This window comes from Littorina saxatilis, linkage group LG1, assembly GCF_037325665.1.
Source record: "Littorina saxatilis isolate snail1 linkage group LG1, US_GU_Lsax_2.0, whole genome shotgun sequence".
NCBI classification, from domain to species: Eukaryota; Metazoa; Mollusca; class Gastropoda; order Littorinimorpha; family Littorinidae; genus Littorina; species Littorina saxatilis.
In genome coordinates, this window is record NC_090245.1 from 79,708,267 (window position 1) to 79,720,294 (window position 12,028).

General features: G+C 41.6%; 1 protein-coding gene across 1 annotated transcript; it reads right to left on the bottom strand.

Annotated features, from left to right (window-relative positions):
• Positions 1 to 163: 163 nt before the first annotated feature.
• Positions 164 to 11,593, bottom strand: LOC138950843 (snurportin-1-like). The gene is made up of 7 exons (XM_070322562.1): positions 11,562 to 11,593; positions 6,895 to 7,041; positions 5,820 to 5,934; positions 4,146 to 4,259; positions 1,994 to 2,090; positions 676 to 782; positions 164 to 250 (listed from the first exon to the last, which is right to left on the bottom strand). The coding sequence occupies exons 1-7, from the start codon at positions 11,573 to 11,575 to the stop codon at positions 164 to 166; spliced, it is 681 nt and encodes a 226-aa protein (XP_070178663.1). The 5' UTR covers positions 11,576 to 11,593.
• Between the last annotated feature and the right edge of the window lie 435 nt (positions 11,594 to 12,028).

The following is a 12,028-nucleotide window of genomic DNA, read 5'->3' on the forward strand; positions in this document are numbered from 1 at the left end:
GCTAGGTGCCTAGCGTTTACATTATTCAGAAAGTACAACTCTCAACAACAATCTCTGTGTCAAAATCAAAACACACACACACACATTCACCACAGAGGGCACACACACACGCACACATACACACACACTCTAACACACACTAACACACAACACAACAATGGAATCAACTCACTGGGTTTGTTTGGGTTATGCCCTTCAACGTTGGAACATCTTTTAGTTTTTCCAGCAGCGTTGCCAAGCGAACACTTGCCTGAAAACCATGACAAACACTGACAATTCAGAGAACAGAAACTGTTACAAAACTGCAATTAAAGAGATGCTCAGCCCATTTTGGGTTTTGTTTATAAATGACAAATGAAACGTATGTATAAAAAAGATTCCAGCCAAAAATGACAAGTGACAGCTATACCCAATGGTCTAAGGCAATGTTCAGAAAGAAATGCTACACTTTTACGATTAATAGAGACCCTGGAAACAAAACAAACACAAACAACATCTGTCCCTTCCAGGTCTACCAATGTTTGCTTTTTGTTTTGTTTGTATTTGTTTTTTATTTTCCTTCCACAAATTAACTTTTTCAGCACAATTTTAAATCACATGATTTAAAAAGATGCAAATAACAAACAAACAAAATCCAGTTTCACCAATGTCAAATTATGTGTGAATTAAACCAACCTCATATTTGTAGTAGCGAAGACCTTTCCAACAAAGTAGGTCAACAGCGTAATAGATTTCCTGTTCATTATCATAGAGACAGTCCAAAATAGTGCACTCGTTTTCATCTGCAATAAAAACGGAAAAGAAAAAAGAGTCAAGAAAATGTATTTGAAAACACAAGCTGATAGAATTAAATATGACAGTTGTCAATCTGAACTACTTGTGTCTGGTAAAACCTTGAAATAATTCTCCTTATAGAGCACGCTTCTTTTGGGTATCTTTTTAAAGGTTTTAACGTTAACATCGGGTCTTTGGTTTATTAAAAAAAACCATGTTGTCAGAAGCCTGCAGTAAGTTTTAAAACATTGAAAGTGAAATTAATTCAAACTGCCCAAAACTTTGCGGGTATGACCTAATTTTGACAAATATGCAAAACTTTTTTCATGGTGAGAAAAAGGTGACACTAAGGAAAGCCTAAATTTTGGGAAACTGCAAAAAAGCTCCATGGCAGAAGAAAATAAATCATGCCGACCTCTGTGATATCACAGCATTTTCTTACTGTTGGTAAAGCTCCATTTGCTGATGATGAGTGCTTTGTGTTCCGATACGTTTCCTTTGAGGAGAAAAATTTCTCAACGAAAACACTTCTAGTTGCCAAATATTGCATACCTGGAAATGTGCTGCCTTAATGGAATGGGAGTTCTCCCCAAATCTCAAAAACCATCGCTACACAGTACAAAAGTGCGAGTAATTCTAAGGGAAGTAACCACCCAAACATGTAACTATCCTTCAGGAAGGGTCTCGAAGCAGGTTGCTTCCCTTAATGTGTGTACCTTGACAAAATCTGCATGTATAACACACACATCACACCGGAAATAATATATCATACTTGGCAATAGTGGCTGGTTGGTCATAGCATACCTACTGTGGATATCTGAGGGCTAAAACAAAAATAAAGGCAGTGTTCTTTGTCCCCAAAACATCAATCGTCCCTTCTTGAAGAAATCAATATGCTTTGTCCTTTACATTAAAAATAAAAATAAAAACTTATCAGTATAGAGACATCCTGCTTGCTGCCGCACGAGCCGAGAAAATTGTCCATCTTGATCTTCACTGCGCTGGCTGCAAAACCCCTCCGCGCGGAGTTGTTTTGCGACACATTAGACACAGGGTGTTATCAGCTTGTTTATGCCCAGAGTACCCTAATCAAGACCCAAACAAGTGACGTCACATACTGATCTGAATGTACACACTGCTTTTAGCACTCTTTACATGTGATGTCACAATTCGCTGGATCTCGATTGGGAGTATGCCACACAGGGAACGGTAAACTAACCATCCACTTGGCTGACGGGGCTTGGGCTGCCTCCAGGTAAATGTGTGTCGTGCTCACAGATCCAAGTGCCTTCAAGGTCATACACACGTGTTGATTTCTGTAACACACAAAACACTGTTGTCCACATCAGCTTGTTTACATTTTAGGAATCTATTGTGCCTCAAAATTAAATTTATTGCATAGAGGTGAGAGAGGGGGGGTAAGAGAAAGAGAGATCCAACCCCTTATATAGCTTACACAATGGAGAAAATAGAAAACAAGTCGCGTAAGGCAAAAATACAACATTTAGTCAAGCTGTGGAACTCACAGAATGAAACTGAACGCACTGCATTTTGTCACAATGACTGTAGTCCGCCGCTCGTGCAAAAGGCAGTGAAACTGACGAGCCTGTTTAGCGCGGTAGTGGTTGCACTGAGCTGCATAGCACGCTTTTCTGTACCTCTCTTCGTTTTAACTTTCTGAGCGTGTTTTTAATCCAAACATATCATATCTATATGTTTTTGGAATCAGGAACCGACAAGGAATAAGGTGAAATTGTTTTTAAATCGATTTCAAAAATTTAATTTTAATCATACATTTTATATTCTTAATTTTCAGAGCTTGTATTTAATCCGAATATAACATATTTATATGTTTTTTGAATCAGAAAATGATGAAGAATAAAATGAACGTAATTTTAGATCATTTTATAAAAAAATAATTTTAATTACAATTTTCAGATTTTTAATGACCAAAGTCATCAATTAATTTTTAAGCCTCCAAGCTGAAATGCAATACCAAAGTCCGGGTTTCGTCGAAGATTGCTTGGCCAAAATTTCAATCAATTTTATTGAAAAATGAGAGTGTGACAGTGCCGCCTCAACTTTTACAAAAAGCCGGATATGAAATCATCAAACTATGATCAAAGACATTTATCAAAAAAATGAAAAAAACATCTGAGGAACACAGGAACACAGGAACTTTCATGTAAAATTTCATAAAGATCGGTCCAGTAGTTTACTCTGAATCGCTCTACACACACACACACACACACACACACACACACACACACACACACACACTGGGTGGCCGAGTGGTAACGCACTTGCGCTCGGAAGCGAGAGGTTGCGAGTTCGACCCTGGGTCAGGGCGTTAGCAATTTTCTCCCCCCTTTCCTAACCTAGGTGGTGGGTTCAAGTGCTAGTCTTTCGGATGAGACGAAAAACTGAGGTCCCTTCGTGTACACTACATTGGGGTGTGCACGTTAAAGATCCCACGATTGACAAAAGGGTCTTTCCTGGCAAAATTGTATAGGCATAGATAAAAAATGTCCACCAAAATACCCGTGTGACTTGGAATAATAGGCCGTGAAAAGTAGGATATGCGCCGAAATGGCTGCGATCTGCTGGTCGATGTGAATGCGTGATGTATTGTGTAAAAAATTCCATCTCACACGGCATAAATAGATCCCTGCGCCTTGAGTCCGAGTCTGGAGATACGCGCGCGATATAAGACTTCATATAACACACACACACACACATACACCACGACCCTCGTCTCGATTCCCCCTCTGCACGACGTCAGGGACCATTTACATCAAAACATCTTGACGTCGTCTATTTGCGCAAAGCATTGACCGTAGACTTGGAATCTAGGCTGCTCCACGCAGCTACAGTAGCCTTGGGAAGCTTTGGATCAAAAATGGAAGAGTTGGTTGACTACCACCATTTTAAAATTGGTATGTTTTATTTTTTTGTGTGTGAACTTCCATCCCCAGCTGTAGCCATAGTTTGGCAACAAAAAATCCTTCCTTATTATGTATCTCAGTCAGAAGACGTCTTGAGGCAAAGCTAGTATAGTGTGCGTGAGATACCTTCCAGCTTTTTTTTTAGAATAAATAAAAAATTAATTATAAGAAAAAAGGCTATGGCGCACAGACACATCCTCGGATGCTATTCAAAGCCCCTTTAAAAAGCAAATAATTTGAAGGATTGCATTTTCGTCTCTGCAAGTACTGAAGACACTCAGACACACACACACATAGATCTATAGATTCAATACAGATCACCAAGTTGATCTCCTCTTTTTATAGCACTACCTTCATCTTTAATTTCACGATCATAATCCCCATCAGTAACCATAGCTGATATTAGGAACAACATCATCAACTCACATGAGAAGCAATGACCAGTACTCTGGTCCCCTGTGGGCACACAATGCACAGCCAGTTCTTCTGTAGATCTCCTGGCAATTGGTCATTGCTGTCCAGTACAGTGGGCAGCATGATCTGGAAATTACAACATTATATGTTATTTGCGTTTTTGACCCAAATATGACATTTTACACAGATTGAGACAGTCAATGAGTCATTGTTCTCCGAGATCGCGCTAGCGGTCGAGGTGAACAATGACTGTCGAGATCTGTGTAAAATGTCATATTTTGGTCAAAAACGCAAAGAACATTTATGTATCGATCGAATTCCTTTCAGGTACTGACTTTGTTGTTGTTTTGACGATTGAACGAGCACACACACATGCAATCAAACACATGACGTGTGTTTTGTAGTTCCTTTAAAGTTTCGGTCAACCTGAAACGCCTATATATATGAAGTTTTGTAGGCCTCTGACGTCACATGACTCAAAGAAGGGAAATCCAATATCCAATCGATACATAAATGAATATTCCATCACTGATTTACTCCAAACAAACTACAACACAATCTACTGGAGCAAAGAGGTATACGTGATAATGTCCTAAGTTCACAGTTCTAATTCATCAAGTTCACCGGAAGCAATGACATTTGTGATGTGTGGTAAAAGTTCAACACCTAATGAAACTGAGTATAAAAACTCTGCCTAAAACCGTTCAGCAATCACAGTGCAAGGCAACTATCATTTTTACTGTTTAATTAATACCTTCATTTTTTTCATGGTAAACCGCCTGCAAATTGCTGGAAATTCAGCTTCAGGCATAGCCACATGCAACCACAATGTCAGGATAAATATTAGTGTTCGCTCTTTAATTCATGATGGTGATTGATGATTCTTTTTCTGAGTTCATTCAAAGTATGCATGCTTCCACAAAAAAACATTGTCAGTGCATGCACTTAGACACACCTTATAAATTACATGTGGGTTGGGTCATTCTCCAGAGCTGAGTACCAGGGAAAACCATGTTACAAAGTTGACTTTTCTTTACTTAATTGAGACATTGTAAGCATACAAATTGATTTTATCAATAAATACTGGTTCCATATATGTATCCTTGCATGGCCTGCAGAAAAAATAGAAATACTTGCACAGTTTGTTTGTCTACGTCCAGTAAATTACAAGGGTTTTAAAGTAAGTCAACTTCATGACAGCAGGGAAACCAAAGGTTGTGACATGGATTTGAACACTAAAAATCATAAAAATCAGAACGAAAAAAATATATCATGTTTTTTTGTTGCATGTCTGTATCATTATCTAGCTGGATCGAGCACTACTAAACAAAAGTAAAGATAATACATTCTAGTTGCCATTTCATTTATATTATGATAATTTAAAGGACTGAAAATGCATGTCACAAAATGGTGACGCTGGAGAACAACCCATGTATGTAATATAGACCAAGCTATGACACCTTGAAGCCTTTCGGCATTTTTGAAGGTGTGTTTTTTCTCGGCATTCTTACGATCTGAATTGATTCCTTCCTCCTTTCTCGACATAATGACTGATAAATGAGGATATATATATAGCACAGCCATATCTAACGATAACTAATAAACATGATGCACTTGAACACACGAGAAGGCAATGGATGGCAAGATTAAAAATTATCGAAAACTATATTTGGCAGGGGGTGTCACCTGATTTTGAAAACAGTTGAAGAAGGACGACTTGTCTCCGGAGCCATTCTCGGCTTCTTTGGGTTTTGTGGCGTTGACAAACCTCTTGACCAAACCCTCGTCATCAAAGCCAGACCTGATCCACACACATCCCTTACTCATGCACAACTGTTATTTGCTAGTATAATCATGATCAATGTGACATTTCTTAATGCAGCGGCATAAACACAAATTCCTGGGGCCCAAACAGCAAACCAGTGTAATATTTTTGATACAAATACACTGGTGTTAAAACACTAAAATTGAAACCATTTTAGAAGAAACAAATCAAACCTAAACCAACTGAATGTCAATTTGACTATTTACATAAAGTAGATTAGATACAATCACAACATTCTGTCACCAAAACACATTTTCTCTCTGAGACTCCACCACCCCTTCCACACTCTTTGTAGATTACCCAAAGAGAAATTAAAACAGGAACATTCAGGGGTGGGACTCTCTTGTGATCAAAAAAGAGGAAATCCCTTTTTTCTTGGGGGGGGGTCGGGGGTATGCCCCCCCTCTCCCCCCGATTTGTTCTTAAATGGTACATTAAAATCTGTGCATTTTGAGACTAAAATTCAACTCGTTTGGATCAGGTAAAAAATAAATTCCCCTCACCCCCCCCCCCCCCCCCCAAAAAAAAAAAACCCCATCCCAACCAAACATAAAAAACACTTTTACACAACAATGGTAACATTGTAATGGTGCATATTTACGTAATGAACCATGTATCCATAATCCAATACTGGCAATAGTATGATCCAAGTGACGCCCCAATGCATTCAAGAGGCTCAACATGACAATTACTTATCAGGAGTTTTCAGTCAGCACAATTTAACTCTCAAGCCTCCAGTGTTCTGTTCCATCTTCACTTCTCTCCATATCATTCAGTCAACAAGTTATAGATACTGTGATGAAATGGGACGCGGAAAAATAGATTACTCCAACAGAATTCGTAAGTTGTGTACGCGGAAATCCGCGGAAAAGTCCCACCCCTGACATTAATAGGTTTCCATGTGAGGCAAAGTGATAAATAAGACATTGATCTCACAAGGTCTGCTTCTGCAAGACTTGTTTCCTCAGTGACTCCAGTTCTGCTGGTGTTGCCTTGTACACCAGTTCTTCCATGTCTAGTAGTGGTCCGCCAGAGTCTAACTTCAGACCCTTGGCTACTTTGTCAGCCAGGTCACCTACCTCACTGAAAGGAATGACAAGATTGCAGATGGTAGAACACGTACTGCCTCAGAATCCAGTTTCTTAATATTATACTAAACATAAATCAGTCCTGTTCAAGCACCAACATATAATCTTGAAATACAACTCCACTTAACCCTTACAGAAAAGAAAAATCACAGCGAGGTCACTGCGAGGTCGCTGCCAACTGAACAGATCGCACCAGCAGGTCGCAGGTAGCCACGGCTTCCCGTGATGTTGTCGCGAGCATCGCAAGTTGCTGCGACTAGGTCGCGGCAAGATCGCAGCAGCAGCTCTGAAGGTTATAGTCATCGCAGCAAGCGATTTGCCTGGGGCAAAGCGCGTCGACGCAATAGCAGCGCGCTTTTCAAAATCCCGTTTCTTGGGGCAGTCAGCAGAAATGCGCTCGCCGGGCGATACAGGGCACTCCGCAAGCAGCTTTTGACTGTGCTTGCGGCGCGCAATCATTGCTTTCCAAGATGGAGGCGTTGTTTGGACTGCTATGGTGTGTCTATAGTGTCGCGATCTTCTCGGCGTGGTTTTCGATGTGACCAGAGGGATCCACTGCTTTTCAAGGTTTAGTGACCACCCCAGCTAACATTCCCATCATAACATTACGTTCTGTCTGACAATTTCATTGACCGAATCGTCTGCTACCTAAAGTATGAAAACCTTCTTTCACATCTCGCATCATCCTCTCTGTTTTTGTCGCCATCTTGATTCGCTATGTCTCGATAAGATTCGTTGCATAGGCCCAAAAAAGCAACCTGGCCGGGAAAAAACGTGTCAGTTCCTATGCAACACACGGCAGGTCACAGCAACATACTACATAGCAATAACTTTAGTCTTTGCTTAGGACTGGGAGCTTGCGGCAAGATCGCAGCAACATAACAGTAGTTTCTTGTTAGACATTGTCACAGATCAATGTGTTTTGTGCGGACCTACAGTACAGGTTCCTTTGTACTGCCGATGAGTATTGTTCAGCTTAGCCGGTTGTCGCATCTGTTTTTCCCGTGTTTTTCAAGCCGTTGTGGCTGCCGTGCGTGTAGCAGGTTCAAACCTTTTCTCTCCCATATATTCCTACGCCGGGTCTGTGATATAAGCGAAATACGAAAGAGGTGCGTGGCAGTGGATCGTTCTCTGGTAGGGAGACGTGACATGTGCCATGTCTAGACGGTCTGCAGGCCGGTTTGGATTAGCTATCCATTGTTTACCAGACCACTCGGAGTTATTTTGTAGGCTCGAGTTGGGCAGACAGAACTGTTGTTTGGGCTAAAGTTTACCCTCAGTTCTGGTTTTCTTCGTTTGTTGAGGCTTTGTTTGGTGCGAGAAAATCAAGGTCAGTATTTCTATCAAGACTTTAGCGCGTTGGGACGAGTCTCGGGTGTGACACGTGGCGGCAGCGCCACGTATCTGTTGACCATGTTATGTGTGCGTTGTATTCTATGTTTTATTATTTTATTCCTTATTGTGGTGCCTGTATTTCTACAGTGGGGAATTGTATATTTTAATGTTTGACAGTAAGCTTTGGAGTTGTTTGGTATTGTTTACTGGTTAACTACGGGTTGCTTGCCTTCTAGAGGTAAATGTAATCATGCAATTGAGTTGTGAGAACATTTGAGTGTAGTGTTTGATGTACGAGGGACGGTATAGCTAGAGGGGGGATTCTTGAAATGCCACTATGACGGACATTACTGTGCAACCTACTCTGTTCCACAGGCCTACCCCGGTTCCAACCTGTTTACCTACTAACTCGCTCTGGCGCTTACCACGCCTACAGCGTTAGCCGTGTCCACCCGCAGGGTGCCCAGGACTTTGGACGCTGTCAGGACTGCCATCGAGCGCCTACCCCGGTTCCAACCTGTTTCCCTATTCGCTCAGGCGCCTACCACGCCTACTTGCGCCTACCGTGGCTACAGCGTTAGCCGTGTCCACCCGCGGGGTGCCCAGGACATTGGACGCTGTCAGGACTGACATCGCGGGTACGAGTGCCATTCTGCAATGACACTACCTATGCCAGTACCTATGCCATTACAACGGTGAGGGCTGTTCCCCACTTCATTACCAGCAGGAGGAGCGCCATACAGAGGGCTACGAGTTCGACTCTTCGACCTGTCAGTTAAGTGTGCTCATAGAGTTCCCCTCTCTCAGACGCCATCCTCCTTAGTGCGCGCGTATGATTGTGTGGGTGCGATTCGCCCTTTTTCTCAACAGACTTTAAATTTACGGATGCTTGTGTGTGATTAAGTTTGGTGTGTGCTAGTTTTCAGGTTATATTCGGCAATGACTTTTTCTCGCAGTATTTTGTGTTTGATGTTATGGTCGATTAATTCATGTGTCTTTAGTTAATAAAGGTTGTTTGTGATGTGTCGGTGCATTCTTTCTTACCTTTAGTTTCCACTTTCCTCATTTTGTTTAGTTTCTTTATCACATGTTTTTTTCCATTTACTAGCTTTGATTAGGTTCTACACGTGACAGACATCGCAGCTAGCCACAACCTGGTCGCAGTAAGATTGCAGAAACTCCACAGTACTTACCCAGGAGCTCGCGACAACATCGCGGCTAGCCATGCAATATGATGTTTTGCTACTCTGAGATTTTATTTAGTTAGTTAGTTAGTTAAATCGTTTCTGAACAACTGAATTAACGCAGTCATGAGTAACTTGATGCAGATATATATATATTACACCAAGGAGGGTCTGATTTTCCCAATAGGCTATCTGTGAAGGTATACTTTTCTCTCTCTTTTGCTCTGTTAAGAGATTTTAATTTAACAAGAAGAGCAAACGCTCGATCGAGTCACTTTCGCAGTTCTGAATATTATATGAGGCATCAGATGGACAGGAAGAAATTGCTATTCACAACACAATGAGTCACGTTCACATAAAATTTGAGCCCGGTCACTTTTATAGTTTCCGAGAAAAGCCCAACGTTAAGTTGTGTGTTGCCGAACAGAAAAGGCTAGTTATCTCCCTTGTTTTTCTGATAACGTTCGTAAAAGGCTACAGATGTAAATACTTTGATGTAAAGAATAATCCTACAAAGTTTCAATCACATCCGATGAACTTTGTCAAAGATATAAAATGTCTAATTTTTCCTTTGACGCTGACCTGTGACCTTGAAAAAGGTCAAAGGTCAACGAAACCATCGTTAAAGTGTAGAGGTCATTGGAGGTCACGACTAAACAAAATATGAGCCCGATCGCTTTGATAGTTTCCGAGAAAAGTCCAACGTTAAGGTGGTGTCTACGGACGGCCGGCCGGACGGCCGGACGGCCGGCCGGACAGACTAACACTGACCGATTACATAGAGTCACTTTTTCTCAAGTGACTCAACAAATAGATCTCAGAAGAAAGTCTCTGCTGACTTTCAATTGTTTCCTCAGAACAAGTCAAAACTTCATTATGATATGGCAGCAAAAGAGGGACAATAAATTTTTTTGTTTAAGTCAGTGATAACGGCACATCGCACAATTGCAGGCTCCGTCATCAGACCACAGGCGGAAGGTATCGTCCATTGGACTACTACTATCACAGAAAGACTACAAGGTACGTCACTCACCTTCGAGTCTTCTGTGTTCTTGGAGTCGCTTCCTGGGGAAAAATATTGTTCAAGACGGTTTGCCTCTTCCTACAGTCTGTGTAAGGTCAAATAAATACAGTTGAATGATTGTTTGTACTATATATGCACCTTTAGTTTTCAGCTTCCGTTCGCTGCAGGTTGTTTTTAACCATCATTTGGACGAATCTTCGTTTGCGAGCTGCTAATATCCACACGGCGTCTAATTATGCATCCGCACCGAATATGCATACCAGCGCCCATTGGTTAATAACAGGATATTCGATGATTATTTTCATTGGTCGACTGAAACGTTTTCCTCATTTTGAATGAAGTGGCAAACGGTTCTTCACTAATACCGAAAGTGAAAACTCCCGTGGGTAGCTTCCCTTTGCCGCACAATATTTACATGTTTTAGACCAATGAGCGCTGGTATGCATATTCGGTGCGGATGCATAATTAGACGCCGTGTGGATATTAGCGGCTCGCAAACGAAGATTCGTCCAAATGATGGTTAAAAACAACCTGCAGCGAACGGAAGCTGAAAACTAAAGGTGCATATAGTTCAAACAATCATTCAACTGTATTTATTTGACCTTACACAGACTGTAGGAAGAGGCAAACCGTCTTGAACAATATTTTTCCCCAGGAAGCGACTCCAAGAACACAGAAGACTCGAAGGTGAGTGACGTACCGTGTAGTCTTTCTGTGATAGTGGTCGTCCAGTGGACGATACCTTCCGCCTGTGATCAGACACGCGACATTTTCTGTTAGATTACGCTTGGTCAACAAGTTACACAAGTAGATGGACAAAAACACATCATTCTTTACAGCAGCACATACTGCAATCCACTCTTACGTTGATGCATTACACAATTGTATTACTGCACTATGTAGCAGAATATGTCTTCCATTCAAATCAATCTACAAAGAATACTATTGGAAAAACCTGTCAGCCTCACGCACCTTTTAGTCGCCATGTTGCAAACCAAACTGAAACGGCACTTACTTCCCTTGAATCATACATTTGTCATCGTCGATTTGCCGCAAAGGGAGCAAATATTTAATATGGACATAAATGGGAATCATACAGGACCGTATGGGACATATATTTTTTTGGGGGGGTGCTTGTCAGTTGGTCTGTTTGCTTCTTGATTCTCTCCGTTTTTACCCCGCCATTCAGGCAGCCATACGCCGCTTTCCGTGGGGGAAAATGAAAACAATGAACTTTGTCATGTGCCCCGGCCGGGCCGCGAAAGACGGTGTATGCATATTATGCGAATACCACTCAGTCCAGGGCCGGATCTGGGGGGGGGGGGGGGGGGGGGGTTCCTGGGGTTCCAGAACCCCCCCCCCCCCCCCCTGGCCATCCAATGTACCTCTCAGAGAAAAAAAAATGTGGACTTTGGACCCCTGCCCGCTTCAGTTGGAAC